This window comes from Papio anubis, chromosome 17 (genome assembly GCF_008728515.1).
Source record: "Papio anubis isolate 15944 chromosome 17, Panubis1.0, whole genome shotgun sequence".
NCBI classification, from domain to species: Eukaryota; Metazoa; Chordata; class Mammalia; order Primates; family Cercopithecidae; genus Papio; species Papio anubis.
This window is the reverse complement of record NC_044992.1, coordinates 7,576,365-7,602,791: the sequence shown is the minus strand read 5'-3', so window position 1 is coordinate 7,602,791 and position 26,427 is coordinate 7,576,365. Positions and strand designations below refer to the sequence as shown.

Below are 26,427 nucleotides of genomic sequence, written 5' to 3'. Positions count from 1 at the left end.
CTCCGCCTCCCGGGTTCACGCCATTCTCCGGCCTCAGCCTCCCGAGTAGCTGGGACTACAGGCGTCCGCCACCTCGCCCGACTAGTTTTTTGTATTTCTTAATAGAGACGGGGTTTCACCGTGCTAGCCAGGATGGTCTCCATCTCCTGACCTCGTGATCCGCCCCTCTCGGCCTCCCAAAGTGCTGGGATTACAGGCTTGAGCCACCGCGCCCGGCCTTAAAGCTGTTTTTTTTTTTTTTTTTTTTTTTTTTTTTTTTTTTTTTTTTACCATTTTGGTAGCCTGGACTACATAAGCAGAGTCAGAGATTACATTAACAGGTCGATTAAAATCTTCTAATACGGATATAACTGTTTGTAGCTCAGATCTTTGTGCAGAATGAAACTGAGTTTGAATAACCTTTTCTTCTGGTCCTGAATAAGCTGCTTCTCCATTCTGAGAGCCACTAGTCAAGATAGTTACAGCTCCCTCCAAAGGAATGGAACTAGTTATTTTGGGTAAAATTCAGGTAGTCAATTTTAGGAACTGAAAAATTTTAGTTTTGGGGTAATGATTATCTATATTACCAACAAAATCAGCCAGATTTGACTGCCATTCTGACGAATTAATAAAAGCTTGTCGAACCTGTGCTTTGTTTAAAGGAACTACAATTTTATCTGGATTGGTGCCAGCGAGTCTGACTGTTCTCGATTGTATTTGGCCTATAAGAATAGCTATTTGATCTAAATAAATTGAGAAAGTTCTAGTTGTACTGTGAGGTAAAAAGGACCATTTAACTAAGTCAACATTTTGAACAATCTCTCCTGTAGGAGAATGGAGAGTAGGGGACACCAGGAGCTGTAATAGAACACTAGCATCTCTTCTACTGACTTGAGCACTTTGAATTTTTTTCCTCAATCATTTGTAATTCTTCAGGGGCAGCAGGTGTCAGAGTTCTTTTGCTATGTAAATTTGGATCCCCTCTTAGCAAATCAAACAGGTTAGACATTGCGTAGGTGGGAATTCCCAAAGCAGGTCTTATCCAATTAATGTCCCCTAATAATTTTTGGAAATCATTTACGGTTTTTAAGGACTCTTTACGAATTTCCACCTTTTGAGGCTTTACTGTTTGCTCCTCTACCCTCATTCCCAGGTAATGATAGGGTGTAGTAGTTTGGATTTTATCGGGTGCTACAGCAAGACCTGTTAAGTCTCACCACTTCTTGTAGCATAGCAAAACAATCAGTCTGTCCCTGCTTGCAGTAGCACATAAAATGTCATCAACATAATGAGTGATATAACAATCAGGAAACTGATTCCTGACAAGCTGAATAACCTTTCCAACAAGAGTTTGACAAATTGTAGGACTACTTAACATTCTTTGGGGTAAAACTTTCCATTGATATCTAGTAGATGGCTCCTTGTAATTTATGACAGGTATTGTAAACGCAAATTTCTCAAAATCCTGAGGATCCAAAGGTATAGTAAATAAGCAATCTTTTAGTTCAATTATTACCATCGGCCATTCTTTTGGGATCATGGCCAGAGATGGTAACTCTGGTTGGAGAGCTCCCATCGGTTGAATGGCTGCGTTAACCGCTCGGAAGTCGGTCACCATGCGCCATCTACCGGAATTTTTCTGAATTACAAAATCTGGGGAGTTCCATGGTGAAAAAGGTTCAATACGTCCTTTGTCTAATTGCTCTTTTGCCAATGAATGTAATGCCTCCAGTTTTTGTTGAGGAAGCGGCCGCTGATCAACTCAAACAGGTTTTTGAGTTTTCCGTTTTAATGGAATGGGCTTTCGAGGCTCAACAGTGGCCGCACCTAAAAAGGATATCCAATTCCTTTTCGGTCAAATTTAACTGAGACTTCAATCAGCTGAGTTACTCTGTCCTCATTTTTTCCTAATCCTTTCCCAGGAATATACCCCATTTTGGTCATCATTCTTTGGCTCCCAGGACTGTGAATTGCAGAGGGAATGGTGAATTCTGTACCCCATTGCTGTAACAAATCTCTCCCCTACAAATTAATGGGAATGAAAGTAATCCATAGGTTGGATGGTGCCTTCCTGCCCATCTGGTGGTCCTGAACGATTAAAATTGTAGCACTTTGATAGACTTCAGATGCCGTGCCTACTCCAATCAAGCCATAGAAGCCTGTTGTCGGGGCCACGCTTTTGGCCACTGATTTAGAGCTATAATTGAAATATTAGCACCTGTGTCTACCAGACCTTCAAACTGTTTTCCCGGAGTCATTGTGCACACAGGTGTTTTTAGAAACTTGATTTACTCAACAGGCTGCTTTTCCGTCACTGTCGGTACTGCCAAAACCACCTTGTCTTTTTACTGTACTTTACTGTACTTTTTTCTACTTTTACATAAGGCAATAACAACAGCTGAGCAATTCTATCTCCTGGGTTGGCACTCCAAGGAATACTGGAACTAATAACCAATTGAATTTCTCCCATGAAATCTAAATCAATCAGCCCCGTATGAATTTGAATTCCTTTTAAGTTTAGACTAAATGTTCCTAAAACAAGTCCAACTGTCCCATCAGGTAAAGAGCCAAATACTCCAGTGGGCACTTTTTGAGGGGATTTCCCTGGAAGCAGAGAGACAGTTTCTGTGCAACATAAATCTGAGGCTGCACTCCCTGCTGTAGCTGACGCCAATTGTGTTACTCTGGTGGCTGGGCAAGAGACAATGATGGTGGTTGGACTAGAGGCAATGACCGACTGAGGGACAAACTGCTGGAGTGGGAATGCCCCAGTGTGGAGTGGGGCCTAAGGCTGGCCCCTCTTCCTGTTTCCCCACTACGGTTGTAACAGCTGGCCATTTTTATCAAATTTGGAGTGATACTGATTAGCTCAATGTTTACCCTCTGGCACCTGGGACATAAGCCAGGTGGTTCTTTCATTTGATTAGTTCTTGCTTGTTTGTTTGATTTGTTCTTAAATTCCTTTTTTTGTGTGTCCAAATTGCCCACAATTGTAACAATTGCCTGAAAAGTTTTTAGCTGGACCTCCCACTTTTAACCCTGCTATGGCTTGAGCCATTATCATAGCCTTATGCATGATTTCACCAATTCCATTACATGCTCTGATATATTCATTAATCACATCAATTCCCACTGCAACCTTCCCTTTCACCGGGTGGATAGCTGACTGGCACTCAATTCTACAGTCACCTTCCTGGCACTTTCATCAGTGAGAGCCTTCTGAGCTGCATCTTGAAGGTGAGCAATGAAATCAGGATATGATTCCTTTGAGCCTTGTCTAATAGAATTAAAAGAGGGGTAAGTAGTTCCTGGATCCTGAATTTTTTCCCATGCCCTCAAACAGCAATTGCGAATGTGTTCAATGGCATCTTCTTGAAGTCCTAATTGTTGTTGTACAGTTCGCTCCCCATTGACTCCCTATTCCTAGAAGTTGTACAAATGTAATGGCAATAGCAGGATTAGCAGCACGGTTTTTTCTATCTTGATTTTGAGCCTCATCGGTCCACCGAGACTTAAACTGAAGAAATTGGGAGGGCGAAAGTGTAACTTTCGTTAAAATCTTGCAATCACATGGAGTCAATCGCTTATTCTGAGCCACAGATTGTAATAGCGATCGGACGAAAGGTGAATTGGGACCATACTGACCAACAGCTGCTTTAAGATCTTTGAGCAGCTTAAAACAAAATGGTTCGCATACCGCCTGATGGGCTCCACCTTGCTGTCGTGGGGGTTGCAAAACTGCTGGAAACTGCCAGGCATTAAGATCTCCAGCTAATCTAGCATGCCGAGTAGTCACCTGTAATGGCGATTCATCAACATTAGATGGCAGTGCAGCCTTATGTTGTAACTGGTGCTGCACCACGCACTCGTGGTTCCTGAGGCCCCAATTCATTCATTGGGGAAACAGGGCAAATTTGAGATTCAAACCCCCAAGGCTCCGAACTACATTGCTTTATTGGAGGCGGTCACTCGGGATGATCCCAATGAGGGGCCGAGGGCTCCGCAAGGCCCTTCTTTGTTCTAAACATATTGGCATATATGGCTTCTCTCTTTTAGGAGCAGCTGAAGGTCCCACAGGCTCCTCAAAAGAAATTAAGTCATCTCCAGGTTTGTCTGTATTTTCCTCAAAATCTTCTTCACTATCCTCTCCTCCCTCAACTTCCTTTGTATCTATATTGGCAGCAGCACCTCCTTCCTCCGCAGAAATTCTTTCTACTGGAGGATAAGCCTCATTTTCTGCTTGAAACGGTTCCAAGGCTGCTTTAACTATAGCCCAGTTTGACCAGACTGTTAGAGGGATAAGTTTTCTTTCCCTACACACTTGTTTTAAGGCAATTCCCACCTGTTCCCAATCTTTTAAGTCCATGGTACCATGTTCAGGAAACCAAGGACAATATTGCTCTACTGTTTGAAACAGAGTAACTGAATTTTCTGTGCTAGCCTTCATTCCCGCGCTCTTTAAGAGGAACTTAATAAAGTGTGAATAAGCAGACGGTTTACTTTTTGATTGTCCCATGGTGTCGCTGGAACGCTCCGAGCGCACAAGCTGACTGCAAGGCCGACCACACGTTCTCGGGGGTCCCTGGACAGACCGTTCTTCGCAATGACCACACTCAGGCGTAATTTCACCTGGGTTCAAGGAGACCACGTTGGGCACCAGAGATGTAGGGGAACTAGCCTGCTACACCACCCGCAGGTTCTCCCCTTCCTGGCAGAGATGAGGGAATGAGAAAAGAAATAAAGACAAAGACACAAAGTTTAAGAGTTAACAAAAGTGGATCCAAGGGTCCATCGCAACACGGAGACTGCGAAGGCCCTGAGCTCTGGGTTCCACCGATATTTGTTGAGTACAATTCCTTTGATCCTATAGGCTGAGAGTGGGCTGATGGTGAGGTGATCATTGGGTGAGCATAGGGAGAGGTGGCGGAGCGGGGCTGCGTCCGTCATTAGCCAGTTAATACTACTTACTGTTCCACTATGTACGCTAATACTCTATGTTTAACTTATAGGTAATCATCAGAGTCCAACTAAGGGGTTAACAGAACAGAACACGACGTGAAAGCAGAGAGCCCTTCAAACCACAGGCCTGAACATCAGAGGAGTGGTCAGCTCCTGAGCACAATGAGCAGATCCGCTGCTCTGGCTCTGGGAACGGGAGGGAGACAGGAGACTTCCTCCTTATGTCTAGCACAGAGGACTTCTCCTCTTTTACAAGCAGCCTCCTGCAGCACCCTCCCAGGTAACGGAGCGAGGGTCGCTTCCCTTCCCACGAGACCTTTGTTCAGGCACTCAAGCGGGAGGTTGAGCCATAAGCCAGCTTTCTTGCTCAGAGGCTCCGCAGGCTTCCTGTGATTGTTTGTTCCACTCTGTGGTCAGTGCAGCAAACTTACCGCCTGATTCTCTTATTGTTGGACTAAGCACAAGCTATACTTATATTTCAGTGGGGGATGCGGGTGGGGACAGGAGAGTCTGTTTCTCATTCCCCGGGGTAGTGAGCAAAGGGATCCCTGGGATGTCCAACATGGATATGGGGGCGGTGAGGGGAAGGCAGGCATAAAGGTAGGGAGGAGGCTGGAAGAGGACCTGGCAGAGAAAAGAAGGGACTGGGGCTCTAGGCACTGTTCTGGGGTGGCACATGTGGCTCTCCCTCCAGCCTGGGAGGGATTTCAAACAAATGAAAAACATGGTTCATACAAATTAGAATGTTCACAAGTCAAATATTTTATTTGACTCAGCCAGATGGTCATGCTGGTTCCAAGAACAATTGAAGAGCCGGGCATTTATAGGCAATTTAATAAAGGAATGTTAGGATATGATTGTTGGGTTAGATATGAAACTAGCCAACATCCTATAGAGCAATCAACTACAATCTCTGGTTTATTTGCTTTTTTAAAAAAGAACAAATCATTTACATGAACTTCCCATAAACCGAGGCCTTTATTAATAATAGACAGCAAAGTCAAACAATGGTATGCTGTGCTAGAAAATAAAACATCCTTCCCAGCACTTTGGGAGGCCGAGATGGGAGGATCACTTGAGGTCAGGAGTTTGAGACCAACCTGGTCAACATGGCGAAACCCCATCTCCACTAAAAATACAAAAATTATCCGGGTGTGGTGGCGGGTGCCTGTAATCCCAGCTACTCGGGAGGCTGAGGCAGGAGAATCGCTTGAACCCGGGAGGCGGAGGTTGCAGTGAGCTGAGATAGCGCCGCTGCACTCCAGCCTGGGCGACACAGTGAGACTCTGTCTCAAAACCCAGAAAACCAAAACCAAAACCAAAACAAAACAACAACAACAAAAAAACAAACAAAACAAAACAAAAAAACGAAAAGAAAACATCTTTAAAAGGACAGGCAGTTGTCCTCTTGATTCTACTTATCAGTTTTGGATAATTTTTCTTAACAAGGCTGCTCCCTGTGAGTACATCAAGCAATCAAATAGATCTCCGTTTCAGGGTTTCACTTCTCTCTCTCTCTTAGTTTAAGGCTCCCACTTCTTTACTGCTCACTGTGGCCCTGCTGTGCAATCCCACTCTCCTTCTCTCCTTCTCAAGCAACAGCTAGGTGTGCATCCTTCTTTCCAGACCTTTCCTTGCCGTTTCTATTGATTTACATACTTCACTTAAAAAAAAACACACACACAAGGGGGCCTGGGCGCCGTGGCTCATGGCTGTAACCCCAGCACTTTGGGGGACCCAGGTGGGCAGATCACGAGGTCAGGAGATCGAGACCATGCTGGATAACACGGTGAAACCCCGTCTCTACTAAAAACACTAAAAAATTAGCCGGGTGTGGTGGCGGGTGCCTGCAGTCCCAGCTACTCGGGAGGCTGAGGCAGGAGAATGGCATGAACCTGGGAGGTGGAGCTTGCAGTGAGCCGAGATCGCGCCACTGCACTCCAGCCTGGGTGACAGAGCAAGACTCCATCTCAAAAAAAACAAAACAAAAAAACACAAAAGGGATCATGTACTTCTCATAGTGTGACTTGTTTTCTACCTATATTATAGAACATCATCATTAATGCAGTCAAGTGACTGCATTGAGGAATACTGAGAGAACTGGTAAAGCGTTATTTCCGGGTGTGTCTGTGAGGGTGTCTCCAGGGGAGATTGGTGGGAGTCAGTGGGCTGAGTGGGAAACGTCCACCCTCAATGTGGGCAGGCATCATCCAATAACTGTGGGTCCTGGTGGAACGAAAAAAGGGAGAAAGGGATTTCCTCCCTTTTTCTCTCTCTCCTGGAGCTGGGACACTCTCCTCCTCCTGCCCTTTGGTGATCAGAACCCTGGCTCTCTGGCTTTGGGACTCCAGGACCCATACCAGCGGCCCCCCAACCAGTGGAAGTATTCTCAGGCATTTGGTCTTGGACTGAGAATGACACCATTGGCATCTGTGGTTCCAAAGCCTTCAGACTTGGACTGAGTCATGCTGCTACTGGCATCCAAGGGTCTCCAGCTTGCAGACAGCCTGGAGTGGGACTTCTCAGCTTCCATAATCACGTGAGCCAATTCCCCTAATTTCTCCTTGTGTATCTGTCTATAGTCATGCACCACATAATGACATTTTGATCAATGATGGACGACATGTAAAACAGTGGTCCCATAAAATTATAATGAAGCTGAAAAATTCCTAATGCCTAGTGACATCATAGCTGTCAGAATGTCACAGCACAATGCATTACTCACATTTTTTTTTTTTTTTTTTTTTTTTGAGACGGAGTCTCGCTGTGCTCCCAGGCTGGAGTGCAGTGGCGTGATCTCGGCTCACTGCAAGCTCCGCCTCCCGGGTTCACACCATTCTCCCGCCTCAGCCTCCCAAGTAGCTGAGACTACAGGCGCCCGCCACCACGCCCGGCTAGTTTTTTGTATTTTTAGTAGAGATGGGGTTTCACCATGTTAGCCAGCATAGTCTCGATCTCCTGACCTCGTGATCCACCCGCCTCGGCCTCCCAAAGTGCTGGGATTACAGGCTTGAGCCACCGCGCCCGGCCGCATTACTCACATTTTGTGGTGATGCTGGTCTAAGTAAAATTTTGTGCTGCCAGTCACATAAAAGTGTACAGTAATGTCCTAGGCCCTCACATTCACTCACCACGCACTCACTGACACACCCACATCAACTTCCGGTCCTGCAGCTCCATTCATTACATCATCAGCATCCCTGGTTCCAAGGCCTTCAGTAAATGCCTTATTTAGGTGTACCACTTTTTACCTTTAACACCATATTTTAATTGTACCTTTTCAATGTGTAGATATGTTTAGATACACAGATACTTGCCATTGTGTTACAATTGCTTATAGTATTCAGCATGGTAATGTGTTGCACAGGTTTGCAGCCTGGGAGCAACAGGCTAGACCATATAGCCGCGGTGTGTGGTAGACGCTACCATTTGAAATTGTGTAAGCACAGTCCACGGTGTTCACACAATGATGAAGTCACCTAACACATTTCTCAGAACATATTCCCATCTTTAAGTAATGCATGGCTATATGTCTATTATCTATTTACTATGTATCTTCTATCTATCTATCTTCTATCTACTATCTTCTATCTATCTTCTATCTAATATCTATCATCTATCTATCTACTATCATCTATCTTCTATCTACTATCTACTATCTGTCATCTATTTATCTTCTATCTACTCTCTATCTACTATCTATCTTCTATCTACTATCTTCTATTTACCTATCTTCTATCTACTATCTATCTTCTATCTACTATCTTCTATTTATCTATCTTCTATCTACTATCATCTATCTATTCATCTATCTACTATCATCTATTTATCTTCTATCATCTACTATATATCTACTATCTATCATCTATCTACCTTCTACCTATCTACTATCTTCTATTATCTATCATCTATCTATCTATCTATCCATCTATCTATCATCTATCTATCTATCATCTATCTTCTATCTATTTACTATCCATCATAGCTCAAGGAAACCACCACTCTGGAGAGTTAACTGGATATCCTTAGAAGTGAATGTTCTCTGTAACAACCTTCTCTTCTCAAGGCGGGGCAGCCGGCTGAGAGCTCTAGGGCTAGGGTTGTGTGGTGTGTGTGGCGGGGGCACCTCACAGGCTCACAAGCTCACAGGCCCTGGGCAGAGGAGGTGGTGGTGGCTTCTCCAAGGGTGGTTAGGGACTGACTGCTTGGATTTGCACAGCTGAGCTGCCTTGGATGCTGCAGTGTCTCCTGGAAATGATAGTTGATCCCAAAAGATATATACTGAAACAAACACCAGTTTATTGATTCGGGCGCAACTGCCCTCCAACTCACCAGTACATCCACGCATGCAACCATCCAATCACTTTCCCTTCATCTGACATTAAACAAACATTTGTTGGGTATCAATCTGAGTCAGTGCAGCGCTGGGCACGAGGCCTAGCAAGTTGAGTGAGACCCAGCTCCTGCATTCAAGAAGCTCATGGTCTGACTGGGTAGACACACAGGTAAGTGATGGGCACCACAGGGTTTTAGGAATTATTTGTGTGTTAATTCCTCCATTCAACACGTACTTACCAAGCACCTGCAGTGTGCTGGCACTGTGATGGGCAGTTATGAACCTTGTCCTCCTGAAATGGAAATCCAGCAATAGAGGTCAGGATGGCTAAGTCAGCTGGAAAATGCTCCTGAGGAATAGGCAATGAGGCAATAGAAGGATGAAGGAGGCACATCAGCTCATAACTGTCCCATCTTGGAAAGGACACACATCACTCCTCTGAGAATTAGTGTTTTGGCCAGAATTAGTCACATGGCCTCAACCTAACTGAAAGGCAGGCTGGGAAATGTTGGGAAGTACATGAGGTATTAGGTGAGCACAAACTCTCTCTGCTCCAGCATCCAGTGGTCTCTGCTGCTCCATGTTAAGTCAAACAGCCTCGCTCATGGAACTGAATATGGAGGCAAATAATTCAAGGATGAAAAATGGTAGGAGCTTCATTATTCCCATGGCAGTGCCTGGGACAGCATTCATCAGTTCTTGTCCCTTGTTCCCCAGATGCCTCAAGCCTCCTGGGTTTTAGTTTCTTTCCTGAAACTGCATGATTAACTTTTTTTTTTTTTTTTTGAGATGGAGTTGCTCTTGTTGCCCAGGCTGGAGTGCATGGTGCAATCTTGGCTTACTGCAACCTCTGCCTCCTGGGTTCAAGTGATTCTCCTGCTTCAGCCTCCCAAGTAGCTGGGATTACAGGCACCCGCCACCACGCCAGGCTAATTTTTGTAGTTTTAGTAGAGACAGGGTTTCACCATATTGGTCAGGCTGGTCTTGAACTCCTGACCTCAGGTAATGCACCCACCTCGGCCTCCCAAAATGCTGGGATTATGGGTATGAGCCACTGTGCCTGGGCTTTTTTTTTTTTGGACAAGATATTGCTCTGTTGCCCAGGCTGGAACACTGGAATGCAGTGGTGTGATTACTGCAACCTCTGCCTCCCTGGATCAAGCAGTCCTCCCACCTCAGCCTTCCGAATAGCTGGGACTATAGGCGTGAGCCACCATGCCCTGCTACTTTTTACATTTTTTTGCAGAGATGGGGTCTCACTATACTGCCCAAGCTGTCTTGAACTCTTGGGCTCAGACAATCGTCCTGCCTCGGACTTCCAAAGTGTTGGGATCACAGGTGTGAGTCCCTGCGCATGGCCTGCATAGTCAGCTCTTTAACTTCTCAAGGAACTCAGTTTCTTTTCCATTAACTCCTTTATTGCTTAAGTTAGCAGGAATTGATGGAAAGAAGTTTGACAGATACACATATCTCTAAATCACTTTTGGTATACTCACTCTCCACAAGGAATGAGCAGGTCAAATGCTGTTTGCCAGTCAGCCCTACCCCTTCTGAGGCACTGTTCTGTATTTTTCCAATGGTAGTGTTTATGCAGTGATAGTATATAAATTACATTTCTGTCCACATTGTTTTATAAAAATCAGTGAAACTGAAAAAGAAAAGCACTCATGCCTGCAATGTGAAGTAGTGATGGAAATCATTAGGTGACTTGTAAAGGAGGCATTTTGTTTTTACGCCAAAAAAGCAAAGGCCATTTTAAAATTTGGAGAGTGCTGGCCAAGTATTTTGCAGAACGCCCCTCAATTTGGGTTTGTCTGCATTTTCCTCATTATTAGACTATAGTTATGAGCTTCTAGAAGAAACCACAGAGGTGAGGTGCTCTTCTGACAACATTAGAGCAAAGCAACATGGTATCAGCAAGTTCACCTGGATCTTTTATTTACTTATTTATTTATTTAGAGACAGAGTCTCTCTCTGTTGCTCAGGCTGGAATACAGCAGCCCGATCTCAGCTCACTGCAACCTCTGCCTCCGGGGTTCAAGCGATTCTCCTGCCTCAGCCTCCTGAATGGCTGGGATTACAGGCACCTGCTACCAAGCCTGGCTAGTTTTTTTGTACTTTTAATAGAGATGGGGTTTTGTCACGTTGGCCAGGCTGGTCTTTAACTCCTGGCCTCAAGTGATTCACCTGCCTCAGCCTCCCAAAGTGCTGGGAATACAGGTGTGAGCCACCACGCCCGGTCTCACCTGGATTATTTGATTAAGGTGATGTCTACCAGGTGTCTCCACTGGAGTTTTTTTTTTTTTTTAAAGGATACTTTTTTACCATAATGGATGCTCACTAAATATGAGCCAGAAAAAAAATAGAATGAAAGAATGTGTATGAAATGTTGTAATTCCGTCAGTGAAGATGAAATCTAGCAGCAAAGTATGACTAGAGATATGATAATGTTTTCTGATTCTCTGGAAATGGAACCTGCTTTATAATGTACAAGTCTTTAATTTTAGGGGACGTTTTTAAGAAAGCATACATAGGCACTGCCTGAGCCGACTGGGCAGTGCGTCCTCATTCTGCCTGTTCTGCCTGGCTCCCAGGGACCCTTTTTCAGTGTTTTATTCATTTTAAAGCTGAGACAGTAGGTCACAATCAACCTCTTGGGCACTTTTTGTTTTCGTTTTTGTTTTTCTGAGATGGAGTCTCACTCTGTCACCCAGGCTGGAGTGCAGTGGCATGATCTGGTCTCACTGCAACCTCCACCTCCCAGGTTCAAGTGATTCTTCTGTCTCAGCCTCTTTAGTAGTTAGGACTACAGCCACACACCACCAGGCCCAATTAGTTTTTTAATTTTTATTTTTTGGTAGAGGTGGAGTCTTGCTATGTTGTCCAGGCTGGCCTTGAACTTCTGACCTCAAGTGATTCTCCTGCCTCCATCTCCCAAAGTGCTGGGATTACAGGCATGAGCCACTGTGCCCGGCCTCTTTGGCAGCCACTTCTTGGTGGCTGTCCTTGAGTTGGGTGACCCTAAAGTCCAATCAGTGGAGGCTAGTGGGCCCACGGGCAGGATTATATGCCTCCCCCCACGGCTGTAAAATGCCAAACAAAACCAACTAGCAAAACCCTCAAGGTGGGCTCTGCAGGCACTTTGAGGCTTAGAGCCTCCAAAAGGCTCAGTGGTTCTGTCCTGAGACTCTGTTATTGGTGGGTTTTTTGCTTTCTGTGTTTTGATTTTGTTTCTGTTTTTTTGTGTGTGTATGGTGGTGGGGGTGAGTTACACAGAGTCTGGTTGTCCCAGGAGAGGCACATGGAGGCCTGTTTTTCCCAGGAGTCCTTTTCTCTGGGTGCCAGTTATCCTAGAGCGATGTGGTCAAAGGGATGTTATCTGGGCCTGTGTTCCCCTGGGATTTAGATGGAGACGCTGTTCTCGATGAGGGGAGGGTCTAGGTAGGTGTAGGGCAGCACCAGGCCCCGGTTCCGCTCCTGGATGGCCCTTGAGATCTGGGCCAGGTGGCTCTGGAAGGTGGCGATGCTCCGCCGAGGGGCCTCCTCTGTGAAGTGCTCATCCGGATAGGTGCCCAGGGGCCTCTGGGGACCCACCACAGGCTGGGTGAGGGGGCTGCTGAGGTCCTGCATCCCAGACTCCCTGTCCCCACTATCTAAGCAGCTGCAACTTGCCTTAGCCAGCTCTGGCCCTAGCCCCCAAGCATGGGACCTGAAGTAGCCCTCGATGGGGCCTGATCCATGTCCCTCCTCTTAAACAGATAGCCACGTAAAGCTTATCTGCAGGAAGCTTTCGGGGAATGAAAGCTCAATTCGGAATTTGCAAGGAGCATAATTACACATTCCCCTTGCCACTGAGAATGGCTCTGCATCATCGCATTTTGCCATTTGACCTTCGCTGTGAAATGTCCAAGGCTCATGTGTCCCACTGGAGGGTCAGTGGGGCAAGGGGACCTGCGCCCTGATGGCAGGGTTGAGTCTGGGCCAGCAGGGTAAACATCACACCTTCCCTTACCCCAGTGCGGCCCAGCCTGGCCCCCAGCCCCACACTCACTCGGTCTCCAGGCTCCTTGCTCAGCAACCAGAGAGCAAGGATGACATCACATGTGGCATTGACGGGTGGGAGGGTGGCTATGAAGCCCTCACGTGTTGCCAGGCCTTTGGAGGTGGGTGGTGGCAGCTGCATGCTGGGTGGCAGGTTGGGCATCCAAGCACAGGCGTCAAACTGAAGGCCGAGAGGGCAGAATGAGGCGGAGGAGCTGGGTCACCTCCAGCCTGCCACCCCAGGCGCTGGCCTTTCCTCACCTGCCCTGCACTGACAGCTGCATGCTTGGCTGAGCAGTTGAATATCACCATGGTGACATACTGCACCAGGGCTTCCCGGGTCTCCAGTGAGGAGGGTATACCTGCGAGGAGAGCTGGGCTGGGATGGGGCTTCCAGGGGCCTGAGGACCCTGCTGCGGAGGCTTGAGGGTGAGCCTTGAGGGTGGGGAACACGGGGATGGGGTCACTCAAATGCATGCTCTGCAGGGGGCGGGGGACACAGGGATGGCGTCACTCAAATGCGCCTGAGGGCTGAGGTCCCCATACCTGAGCTCTCCTGGTTTAGAAAACCCTTGGAGAAGATCTCTCTGACCCAGGCCTGGAGCTCTCTGTCATCTTGGACAGACTCATCGCTTGGGTAGTAGATACCGATGATTTCTGAGACAAAGCTGCAATGCACCCAGGTTCAGGCCCAGCCTCCAACCCCAACCCACTCTGAGGAATGCCTCTGCTTAGTGTCATGAATGTCCGGCCCTCCTCCTCAACGTAAGCCTCCCTGGGGCCTCAGTCTCCTTCTCTGTCTTCCCGTGTCCCCGACCAGCCCTCGGCTCTCCAGGGACAGCCCCTCACCGTTCCACTGCATCCCAGATCTGCATCCCATCATCACGGTAGTAGTAGCCTGGGATGTCTTCAACTCCTCGGGTCCGGATATCCTCAGGCAGACATAGGAGAGAATAGTTCAGCTGCTTCATGTTCCTCTGTATCAACTCAGAGAAGCCCTCGATGCCGATGCCTGTGGACTGACAGACAGGACTCTTGGGTCCTGCAGACCTTGCTCCAGAAGCAGGAGGTAGCACTGGTGTCGGGGAGACAGGCCACTGCTACCCCAGGACCTCAAATTCCTCACATTGAAGGAGTGGCCTGCCCACTCCCACCCCAACACAGCTCTCACCCTGTCCACCACCTGGCCCGGCACGATTAGCAGCTCCCGGGCGAGCATGTTGATGTGCAGCGTGTACCGGGTATGCGGGATCAGCAGCTGCGCGGCAGGAACGGCAGAGCTGGGGGAGGCCTGGGTCTTTCTGGCCCCGGACCTTCCCCCCCAAAGGCACCAGCCCTGCAAGTCACTTGGAAAGAGGCAACAGGAATGAGAGGAGGCAGCCTGGGACAGGGATCTGAGCCCTGGAGTTCCTGCTGGGCTCCACCAGCAGCTTGTTCTGGGAGCTCAGGTGTGCTCCTTCCTCTCCCTGAGCCTCAGGTTATTTTGTCAAATGCTGGTGCTGATGTGGCTGAGCCCTGTGTCTTCTGCCTCTGGCATCCTGTGATTTCCTAGCCCCTGGGCGGGGAAGGCACTAGGAAAACCAAGGCCTGTGGGCCTGGCAAGGTGGAGCCGTCCACCAGAGCCCACCTCTGAGTGCCAGGCCCCAGAAGCTGCAGATAGTCAGAAACAACCAGATAGGATGTAAGAGCACAGAGTAGGGCCCACATCCGGGACCCAGGAGACGTCTAGAAGAATCAGAGTATTTGAGCGGCGGCTGTGGGTGAACCCTGGGAGGGAGCCATCCTGCCCTTCGCAGAGGAGATGCCTCGAATCCATGCCGTCTGAAAGTTAGCAGGGTCTAGGAAACCTATAGAACTCACCCTAGAGCACAGGGGCCTCCCACCCAGCCCTCCCCCATCGCAGAACTATCTGCGGAAAACCTATCGGTCTCTCAAAGCCATGTTCACACTTTGGCACCTGCCACCCCCAGGTCCTTCCCTTCCTAAGATTTGGGCTTCTATGATGGCTGCTGATGCCGTCTGATCTCCCTGAAGAAGGGAGCCTCTCCGGGGTACCTCATTTATCTTACTCAGGGCCTGCTGGAGAACAGGCTCCCCGGGGAGTTGTGCTGAAGCGGACGGGGGAGCCCTGCAACCCAGCTTGCACGGTTATGGCCATGTGAGGAAAGGCTGCTTAGAAGAGGCACAGAGGCATGGGCACAGGCCGGGCCAACTTGTCAAGCCACTGACCTTGAAGAGAGGGTGGCAGTGGGGCAGCTGGCGCAGGGTAGCCAGGGTGAAGACCTCAGGCAGCAGGTGTGAGTGCAGCAGGTGTGTGAGGGCCTCATGGAAGGAGAACTCTGCATTGCGCACCCAGGTCTTGGCCAGTAACCAGTCCCACTTGTCGTCAGTGGGCAGGAAGATGGGGCTGTTGGGGCCGGGGGACTGGCTGAGCTGGGGGGAGGCGGGTGGGGAGAGAGACAGCCATGAGTGTCTGCCAACCATTCAGTCTGACCCTCCTTGCCCCTGCCCTGCCCCTGCCTGACTGCAGACCTGGATGGCGAGAGGCAGCAGCGGCCCACAGCCCGGGCTCTGGTATAGCAGGGTCATTGGGGCCGCAGAGAACTGGGGCTTCCCATTAATGACATTGGTATGGATGCCAGAGAGGATGCCATGATCCACCAAGAACAGGGAGCCCTTCTGCAGAAGAAAGGACAGCTGGGGCTACCACCTGGTTTTCTAAAGGAAGGGGGTGGGGTGGTAGAAGGGAGAGGATTCAGGGCTGGGAGAGGAGTGTGTTTCGGGAGCGTGTGCTTGGCACGCAGAACACAGTAGGTCCCAAACAAATGTTAGTGCGTCCCTCTGTCTCCAACAGGGGAAGGGTGCGAAGGCACTGAGATGGGACTGTGAAGAGCCTGGATCCCTGCACCCCTCACCTCTAGTTCAGCCTGCAGGCTGGTCCCAGGGCCCAACACTGAGGCCACCATGGCATCAGTGACGGGGAAATTCTTTGGGAGGTAGTGACAGCGGCGGATCAGGACAGGGTTGAGACCATTCAGGAACTGGGAGGCGAAGAAGGCATCCTCCTGCCAGTGCTCAAATGCGTGCTCTGCAGGGGGTGGGGGACACGGGGACGGGGTCACCCCAGCTCCCACAGGCCTCTGCCTAACCTTCACAGTGGGTCCTCGGGATTACCTCCCCTGCCCCTTGTCCTCAGTCACTGCCTCTTCATCCAACAGCACATCAGAGTCCCCAGCCCATCCATCCCAGTGTCTGCCTAACACCCGCCCTGGATAACTCAAATGCAACATGTTGGAGACCAAATACAGATTCTTCCTACAGCTCAGGTTGGTCCCATTGCCTGTATTTGGGAAATGGCAGCTCCATCCCCACCCAGTTGCCTACAGAGGAGACTGGGGACCTCTTTTTTTCTTTTCTTCTTTCCCCTTTTCTTTTCTTTCTTTTTTTTCTTTCCAAGATAGGCCGTGTTGCTGGGTTGCCCAAGCTGGAGTCCAGTGGTGCGACCTCGGCTCACTGCAACCTCTGCCTCCTGGGTTCAAGCGATCCTCCTGCCTCAGCCTCCCAAGTAGCTGGGATTACAAGCACACACCAGCATGCCTGGCTAATTTTTGTATTTTTGGTAGAGACAGGGTTTCTCCATGTTGCTCAGACTGGTGTTGAACTCCTGGGCTCAAGTGATCCATCTGCCTCGGCTTCCTCCCTCCCTCCCTCCCTCCCTTCTTTCCTTCTTCTTCTCTCTCTCTTTCTCTCTTTGCAGGGTCTCACTCTCTTGCTCGGCTGGAGTGCAGTGGGGCTATCTCGGCTTAGTGCAACTTCCATCTCCCAGGCTTAAGCAATTCTCAGGCCTCAGCCTCTTGAGTAGTAGCTGGGACCACAGGCAAGTGCCATCACATCCAGCTAATTTTTGTATTTTTAGTAGAGATGGGGATTTGCCATGTTGGCCATCCTGGTCTCAAACTCCTGACCTCATGCAACCCACCTACCTGGGCCAAGTGCCGGGATTACAGGTGTGAGCCACCACGCCCAGCTGGAGCCTGGGGACCTCTCTTGGCAGCACCCCCAACCTATCATATCCCATTGATTCTCCATCCTGAGTACCTCTCAGTCCACCCGTCCACTCCAATGCATTGCCACTGCCTTGCTGAGGCCACCATCCTCTGGTGACCACAGCCAGAGCCTCATAGCAGATTCTCATAGCCTCTTGCCCCCCCCAGTAACTCCCCCCGAGCAGTGCATAGTGACCACATTATTCCCCTGCTGGTAACCAATCAAGCACTGGGCTGAGGAAAGACCCAAGTCCTGCCGTGGCCGACACAGTCCTGTGCGACCCCTGTGCACCTTCCTGCTCCTTCTCTCACCCTCCTTCTCTTGCTCATTGCACTTTGATCACAATGGTGTTTTCTTTCCTCCAAAGATGGCTGATCCTTCTGTCTTCAGGGCCTTCACACTCACTGTTCCCCGAACTGCTCTCTGCCCCCACAGCCCATCCTTGGCACTGCTAAGGCCTACTCAACTTCGGGGTCTCAGCATAGTTCACCCCCTTAGGAGAGCTTTCCTGGGGCCCTCTCCAGGGTACGGCAGGTGCCCCCCTTCACACACTCACTGGATCCAATGAGCATGTTTCACAGTGTAACGAATTATTTGATTTTGAGTCTAATTAACACCAACTGGCCTGCTCAACTGTGAGCCCGTGAAGAACCATGCATCCCCTAACCCGGTGTCTGATATGTAGCAGCTCAACAAATGTCTGTTGGATTAGAAGGTGTTAGAAGGTCAGGGGTCCCCTCCGTCCATATTCTCATCTCTGTGGGGAAAAGTAAGGTCTAGCAAGGGCCTGCTCAGGGTTACATAGCAAATTGGTGCTTGGTTTTCTGACACTCTGGACAGCCACAGGAGTTGATGCCCCAGGAAAGAGGTCAGGATCCCTGGCCCAAGCTCCTCACCAGCTGCTGGCGTCTTCCGGAAGTTGAAGATCCTTTTCATCTCATTCAGACTCCTCCAGAGCCCCTTGCGGTCCAGCAACCCCTTGATTTTCATCTCTGCAAACCTGCCAGGGGATGTGAGGGGTGGGGAGTGGGCAGGAGGCCCTGGGAGACCCTTCCCTGTCAGCCAGCCATATGCCTCTTGGGATCCTGAACCAGCCTCTGGGCCTAAGATAGTCACCGCCCCTAAGGTAGCTGTTGCTCTGGGGGATTGGTAGTGGCTAGGAGGCTGTTTCCTGGATAGAACTATGTGACTCATATCACTGAGGGTGGTGGAACTGACTAGGGGAGGGCAGAAGGCAGGGGTCATAGGGCATCTGAGGCCTAGGGGCAGGGCAGGGTGGGCATCCTCACGCAGAGCCAGCCTGTAGATAAAAGTTAGCATTCTTGGCTGTAGAGTATTTGATATTGAGGTCCAAGTCTTTCACTGTCCTTTTATCCAGGCAATGAGGCCAGCCTGGGTTGTAAGCCTTCCACCTGGAGGGTAGAGAGGGAAAGTGGTCAGCAAGAGGCCTCAGGGAGCCCCTTCACTAGGTTAGATGGAGTGGCAGTCCCCTTGGGGGCCCTGGTCAGAGCCAGACCCCTTCAGCCAAGGAGGGCCCTCCTGGCATCTGCCCTTCCATTCTACACGAGGCTGCAAGGGAGCTGCCATTTTCCCACAGTGAGCTGGCTCCCCTGGTCAAGGGTGATTGGTCCAGAGTTGAGCACCTGACTAGAACTGCACCAATCAGAGTCCTTTCCAGGGAATTTGAAATTGGGGCTGAGCCTGAGAGGTGGTCTCTCTCTGGATATGTGGATTACAGCGGTAAACACAGACTGTTACCCATTTTCCACTGGGTGGACAATTCCTGCTTGTGTTTCCGTAAGTGCCTCTGTGTCTGGCTGACAAACTCTTTTTTTCTGCGTGCTAGTTGGAGTTAGCTTTTGTTCTTACAACTATAGAAGTCCCGACTAACACAGATGCATCTTGTAGAGGGGAGATTATCCCGGGACCGGGGCTGCACGGAAGGTTTCAGTTGCCTTTGGTAGGCGTCCCATAGAGAGGCAATTCAGCCTCCACAGTTTAGGCTTAGGAGGAGCCGCCTAAGGCATCTCTAAATTCTATTCTCAAACAAGCAACACAACCGAAGACCTTCCAGCAAAATGGTAAAACCACGGCTCTGCAAACTTGGTGACCCCTAGCCAGTCATCCTCTCACTCATTCATTCTTTGATTCATTCAAACCTTGCTTTTGGGTTTGAGCTTTCAACTTCAAAGAAAAATTTGCAATTAAAGTACACTGCCGCCAGGTGGTGGCCAAACCCTGCCTCTCAGACTTTAATCCCTCTCACCTAGAGATCTTGGTTAAATGCAGATTCTGATTTCTAACAAGCTCCCAGGCAATGCTGTTGCTATGGATCTGAGGCCTCACTGTACGTATTATAAGAGCCTAGAGTGTTGGAACAGAGTTAACTGAAAGACAGGAACAACAGCAAGAGCACACATTTGTGCAAGGCTTGGCAGCTGACTAGCTACATTCTTAACCATTTTCTCATTTGTTCCTCCTAACCCAAACGAGATTGGTATTCTTAGTTTCTTTTACAGAAGAAAATAAGAATCAAAGAGATGAAATAATTGGTCTAAGATCTCACAGCTCGTTCTGGCAGAGCCTAGGCTGACCCTGGGTCTCCACGGACACAGTAGACCTCAATGTCTATTCCCTCTCTTGGGGCTGCTGCTGGCAGATTTAGTGCAATGGCTTCCTTAGGGGTGGAATTCATGACACATGGAGAATCACCAGGAACCAAATGAGCCTGTGGCTGCTCTGATCCCAGAGACCAGGAACAAAAGCCTACAGCCCAGGCTTTAGAAGGCAGATGAGTTGGCCAGATCAAGATCTTTTGAAAGTCTGCTCTTGAATGCAGTTCCTGGCTTTGTGCCAAGGGAATCCTCACTAGCGGCTCCAACTCCTCTGCAATCTCCAAGTCCCAGTTTTCCCCTGTGCCCTCCAATGCTGAGCCCAGAGCACAGAAAGAGCCCCCATCTCACCCCTTGCTAGCCCTGGAGGGTGAGTTTCCTGGGGCTTGAGAGGTGTGTTTCTGCTCTGCTCAGATTTCTGGGAGGATACAACAAGATGATTCATGGAAAAGTCCCAGGACAAGGAAGACACCAGCAAAGGTAAGGCATTTAGAGGAGTTTTTCTTTTCCCTCCCTCCCTCCCTCCCTTCCTTCCTTTCATTCTTTTGTTCTTTCTTTCTGACCGAGTTTTACTCTGTTGCCCAGGCTGGAGTATAATGGCATGATGTCGGCTCACTGCAACCTCTGCCACCTGAGTTCAAGCTATTCTTCTGCCTCAGCCCCCCAAGTAGCTGAGATTACAGGTGCCTGCCACCATGCCCAGATAATAGTTGTATTTTTAGTAGAGATGGGGTTTCGCCCTGTTGGCCAGGCTGGTCTCGAACTCCAAACCTCAGGTGATCCGCCTGCCTCGGCCTCCCAAAGTGCTGAGATTACAGGTGTGAGCCACTACTGCACCTGGCCCTAGAGCAGTGTTTTTCAAATGTCAGTGGCCACCAGAGTCATCTGGAAGGCTTGTCAAAACAAAAACTCCCACTTTTCACCCTCAGTGTGTAGTAGGTTGGAGGTGGCCTGAGAATTTGCATTTCTATACGTTCCTGCAGATGCTGCTGGTCCCAGGAGCAGCTTTGATAGGAGAGGTGGAGGCAGGGGCTTTTAATCTCTGTCATGACCAGGACACTCAAGCTGCCCCTCATCCCTTGGGCACCCCCTCCCCCAACAGTAACCCCCGCCTCACTGGTACATCTCCTGCCGGGCCTGCAGCTCCTCCTGGCGCTGTTGCTGGAGCAGGGGGTGGTGGTCTGCCCTGGACACCTTGGCTGTGGCAGAAGGGGAGTAGGTTGGGGCGGGGAGCGAAACTCCCCATCACTATCCCAGCCACACCGTCCCCATGATTGCTACCCTCTACCAGGTCCCCTCCTCCCATAAGTACAGTTTCTCCTACACCAGGCTGCCACCTCCCTCTCCCCAAGGCCCCACCAGCCTCCCTCCTCTGCTGGCTATTCGGTGGCCACACCAGCTCACCTCTCCACTTCACCTGCCCTTCTCTCCAACCCCCAGTCCCCTACCCCTTCCTGTGCTCCCCCTGCAGCCCCAGCCCGGCCCGCCCCTCACCTGTCCCCTCCTGCAGCACCAGGCTCCCCGCCCCCTCCAGCCACTGGTAGCAGGGGAAGAGGAGGGGGCCGCCCCGCGGCGGTGTCAGCTGGAACCAGCGGCAGAACCAGGCGTCGGGGGCCAGGGGCCCGAGTAGGGGCAGCGCTGGGGGCGCCTTGTGCACGCGCAGCAGCAGCACTTGGCCCACGTCCTTCGGGAGCGTCACCTGGAAGTCCTCCTCCTGAGGGGAAGTTTTAGTATGCGTCAGGCCGGACGCTCCTGCTCGCCCCCTTCACCTCCACCCCTACCCACTCCCAGGCACTCACAGCACCCGCAGTGAACTCCTTGCCGAGATTGTCCAGGGGCAGTGGGGGGCTCTCTTCCCGGGTCCCCACGATGCTGACAGACACTTTGTCCCATGTGCCAGCCCCGAAGGCCTTCCCGGTGGACACCCTGACCCTGAAATCGGCCATGGTGCCAGCCTAAGACCAGCTCTCTACTGCGCACAAGGCTGCAGAGCTGGGCTCACCCCTGGGACACGCCCCGCTCTACCCCTGATTATTGCTACTGACTCCAAGCCCGGTGGACTCCTCTAAAAACCACGTCCGCTTCTGGGCGGGGAGGGGCGGGGCGGAGAGGCTGGAATGTGCAACTAAGGTGGGGGTGGGCGGGGGGATTGTCAGCTCTGGGAACAGGAGGGACTAAGAATACCCTGAGATTTCGGGAACGGGGCCTTTCAGTGATGGTGCCACGCCAGAGAGCCAGAGTTGGGACCCAGTTGGGGTGGGGGTAGATTTGTGCACAGCACCTCTGTTTGTTTTCCTTCTTAGCCTTAGAAGTCTATGCAGAAACATCACCCCTCTTCCCACAACTCTTCTTGGGCCTACGTTCATTTTATTTATTTATTTATTTATTTATTTATTTAGTTAGTTAGTTAGTTAGTTAGTTTTGAGACAGAGTCTCCCTCTGTCGCCAGGCTGGAGTGCAGTCTCGGCTCACTGGAACCTCCACCTCCTGGGTTCAAGCGATTCTCCCACCTCAGCCTCCCCAGTAGCTGAGACTACAGGTGAGCACCACCACGCCCGGCTAATTTTTGTATTTTTGGTAGAGACGGGGTTTCGCCATGTAGGCTAGGATGGTCTTGATCTTTTGACCTTGTGATCCGCCTGCCTCAGCCTCCCAAAGTGCTGGGATTACCAGCATGAGCCACCGCGCCTGGCCCACATTCATTATTTTATTTCATTCAATAACTAATGTTCAGAACTACCTCTGTGCCAGACGCTATGCTCACTGCTAGGGATAAAGGCCCAGGCAAGACCTAGTGCTTGCTTTCATGGAGATTAAAAATCAACGGTGAGGCCGGGCACAGTTGCTGGCCAACATGGTGAAACCCCGTCTCTACTAAAAATACAAAAAACTTAGCCAAGCATGGTGGCGGGCATCTGTAATCCCAGCTACTCAGGAGGCTGAGGCAGGAGAATCGCTTGAACTCAGGAGGCGGAGTTTTCAGTGAGCTGAAATTGTGCCATTGCACTCCAGCATGGGTGACAGAGCAAATCTCTGTCAAAAAAAAAATGAAGTGTGAGAGAAAATGAGTAAACCAATACATAATTTCAGATGATAGTAAGTGCAATGAAGGAAGTGAAACAGAGTGATGTGAAGGAGTGAGAAGCAGAGGTGGGAAAGGAGGCCCTCAGAGGCTCAGTGGAAGTGAAAGGATCTGTCTGGGGAAGAGAGTTTTGTGCAGAGGAAACTGTTCCTGCCGAGGCCCTGCAGTTAGGAAAAGTTTGGCTTGTTGGAGGAGGGAAAGGCAAGAGCACAGTGAGGGAGGGATTTGGGGAAGAGATGTCAAGGGGAAGTTACAGATTTGGGGTTTTCGGTCTGGAAATGCTAAGTTTGAGATGACCATTAGACATCCAAGTGGAGAACTCACATATGGGCATAGAGCTCAGGACTCCAGGTGTGCATCTTCGAGTCACAAGCACACAGGTGCGTCTATACCACAGGCTGGTGGAGATCACTAGGCAGAGAATATCCTATAAGTGGAGAGGAGAAGAGGCACGAGCTGTGCTCTAAGGCCCTCTGATATTTGGAAGTCATGCAAAGGAGTGGAAGCAGCAAAGATCAGTCAATGAGGTAGGAGGAGAACGATGCTGATAGACACTTTGTGCCATTGTGTCTGTCACAGTGTTTCATGAAGGCCAACTGAAGTGAGAGTGACTTATCATATGGTATATATACACAATGGAATACTATGCAGCCATAAAAAAGAATGAGATCGTGGCCAGGCGCAGTGTCTCACGCCTGTAATCCCAGCACTCTGGGAGGCTAAGGCAGGTGGATCACGAGGTCAGGAGTTCGAGACCAGCCTGGCCAACATGGTGAAACCCCATCTCTATTAAAAATACAAAAGTAAGCTGGGCGTGGTGGCACCTGCTTGTAATTCCAGCTACTCAGGAGGCTGAGGCAGGAGAATCACTTGAACCCGGGAGGCAGAGGTTGCAGTGAGCCGAGATCGTGCCACTGCACTCCAGCCTGGGCAATAGAGCAAGACTTCGTCTCAAAAAAAAAAAAAAAGAATGAGATCGTGTCCTTTGCAGGAACATGGATGGAGCTGGCGGCCATTATCCCTAGCAAACTAATGCAGGAACAGAAAACCAGTATTGCTTGTTTCAGTTCCTACTTTCAGTTCATTAGGATATATACCAAGTGGTAGAATTGCTGGAGCATAAGGTAACTGTATGTTTAATTTTTTTTTTTTTTTTTTTTTTTTGAGACTGAGTCTCGCTCTGTTGCCCAGGCTGGAGTGCAGTAGCATGATCTCCGCTCACTGCAACCTCTGCTTTCCGGGTGTAAGCAATTCTCCTGCCTCAGTCTCCTAAGTAGCTGGGATTACAGGCGCCTGCCACCACGCCCAGCTAATTTTCGTATTTTTAGTAGAGACGGGGCTTCACCACATTAGCTGGGCTGATCTTGAACTCCTGACCTCAGGTGATCCACCCGCCTTGGCCACCAAAAGTGCTGGGATTACAGACGTGAGCCATCACACCCAGTCTATATGTTTAATGTTTTGAGGAACCACCATACTATTTTCCACAATGGATGCCACATTTTACATTCCTACCAGCAGTGCAGGAGGAGGGTTCTAGTTTGTCCACCAATGCTTGTTATTTTCTGTTTATTTGATAATAGACATTTTAATGGGTTTGAATTGGTATCTCATTGTGGTTTTGATCTTCATTTCCCTCATAATTGGTAATGTTAAGCATCTTTCCATGTGCTTGTTGGCCATTCATGTATCACCTTTGGAGCAATGTCTGTTAATGTCCTTTGCCCAAACCATCCATTCTTAATTCTTATCCATTGCTAGGTTGAATTTTAGATTTCTCGTGTGAATCATATGCAAGACCCACACGTTTTCAAATACGTCAAATGTTTTTATTTATAGATCACTCTCTTTTTTTCCTAAAGTAGTATTTATAGTACTTTTTTTATTCATGTATCTTCAAATGGTCAAGTTTTCTTTCATACATCCAAAATGTAGTGTGATGTTTTCTTATTCACCAAATGTTAGCTCTACTTGTAGTCTGGTTCCAAACTAATCAGCCTGCTTTTAAATTTTAAGACATTTATTGAAAAAAATTTTTTTTTTCTTTTTTCTTTTTTTGAGACGGAGTCTCGCTCTGTCGCCCATGCTGGAGTGCAGTGGCTCAATCTCGGCTCACTGCAACCTCTGCCTCACGGGTTCACACCATTCTCCTGCCTCAGCCTCCGAGTAGCTGAGACTACAGGTGCCCGCCACCACGCCCGGCTAATTTTTTGTATTTTTAGTGGAGACAGGATTTCACCGTGTTAGCCAGGATGGTCTCGATCTCCTGACCTCGTGATCTGCCCGCCTCGGCCTCCCAAGACATTTGTTGAAAATTGATAGGATCAAACCAAACTCAAGTGGTATAATTTTTGAACATTGGATTGTACATTATTGTAAGGGTACCACTAACCATTATTATAAATAATAAGTTAGTGATTATAGCTCCTTTTGTGATAATTAGATCACTCTCATAATACAAATCAATATTGCAGGTATCCATGTGCCCAAATCCGGTGAGTCTAGGAAAAAGTGAAAATGCTTTATTGTCTATTCATCCTAAAATAAATACATCCTTGGATACTTAGAAATTTCAGTGAATCTATTTTAAAGGAAACTTTGTGTAATTATCGTAAATCGAAAATTCATTTCATTTCCCATAATAGAAGGTAAGAATAAAGGAGAATGCAATGAAAACCGAACAGTGTAATTCAATTCCAGGTAGATTCCGTTGCCTGCGGCCTGCTCCCTGTTCCAGAAGATTATCTAATGCTAAAGGGGTGCTCAAAACATATCAATACCAAATTGACACTTTCTCCCTGAAAAGGGGAATTGATTTGCGGTTTTATCTCAATTAAACCTGTGATCCTGCACCTCCAAGGACTTATCCTGGAGTAGCATTGCTCAACGTATGGCAAGCAGACGGCTGGCATCAGATGTCTTTGAATGCTTGTTAAAAATGTCAGTTCCGGCTCAGGTGCAGAGGCTCACGCCTGTAATCCCAGCACTTTGGGAGGCAGAGGTGGGTGGATCACTTGAGGTCAGGGGTTCGAGACCAGCCTGGCCAACATGGCGAAACCCCATCTTTACTAAAAATACAAAAATTAGCTGGGCCTGGTGGTGGGCGCCCATGGTCCCGGCTACTCAGGAGACTGAGGCAGGAGAATCACTTGAACCCAGGACACAGATTCCAGTGAGCCGAGATCATGCCACTGCACTCCAGCCTGGGTGGCAGAATGAGCAGAGTGAGACTCTGTCTAAAAAAAAAAAAAAAAGAAAGAAAGCCAGTTCCCCAGCCCTGCCTCACACCAAGGAAGGAGACTCCCCAGAAGATTAGCCAGGGAATCTACATTTTACAGTAGGGTGATTCTTCTTTAGAACCGCTGCCCTTG

At 49.1% G+C, this 26,427-nt stretch overlaps 1 protein-coding gene across 1 annotated transcript; it reads right to left on the bottom strand.

Annotated features, from left to right (window-relative positions):
• Window positions 1-12,109: 12,109 nt before the first annotated feature.
• On the bottom strand, window positions 12,110-21,996 carry ALOX15B (arachidonate 15-lipoxygenase type B). Its single transcript, XM_031657358.1, has 14 exons — window positions 21,774-21,996; window positions 21,469-21,688; window positions 21,092-21,173; window positions 18,652-18,774; window positions 18,259-18,362; window positions 16,231-16,403; window positions 15,848-15,994; window positions 15,545-15,748; window positions 14,487-14,573; window positions 14,165-14,334; window positions 13,862-13,983; window positions 13,577-13,677; window positions 13,326-13,496; window positions 12,110-12,856 (listed from the first exon to the last, which is right to left on the bottom strand). Exons 1-14 carry the CDS (start codon window positions 21,918-21,920, stop codon window positions 12,677-12,679), a joined length of 2,031 nt encoding a protein of 676 aa, XP_031513218.1. The 5' UTR covers window positions 21,921-21,996; the 3' UTR covers window positions 12,110-12,676.
• Between the last annotated feature and the right edge of the window lie 4,431 nt (window positions 21,997-26,427).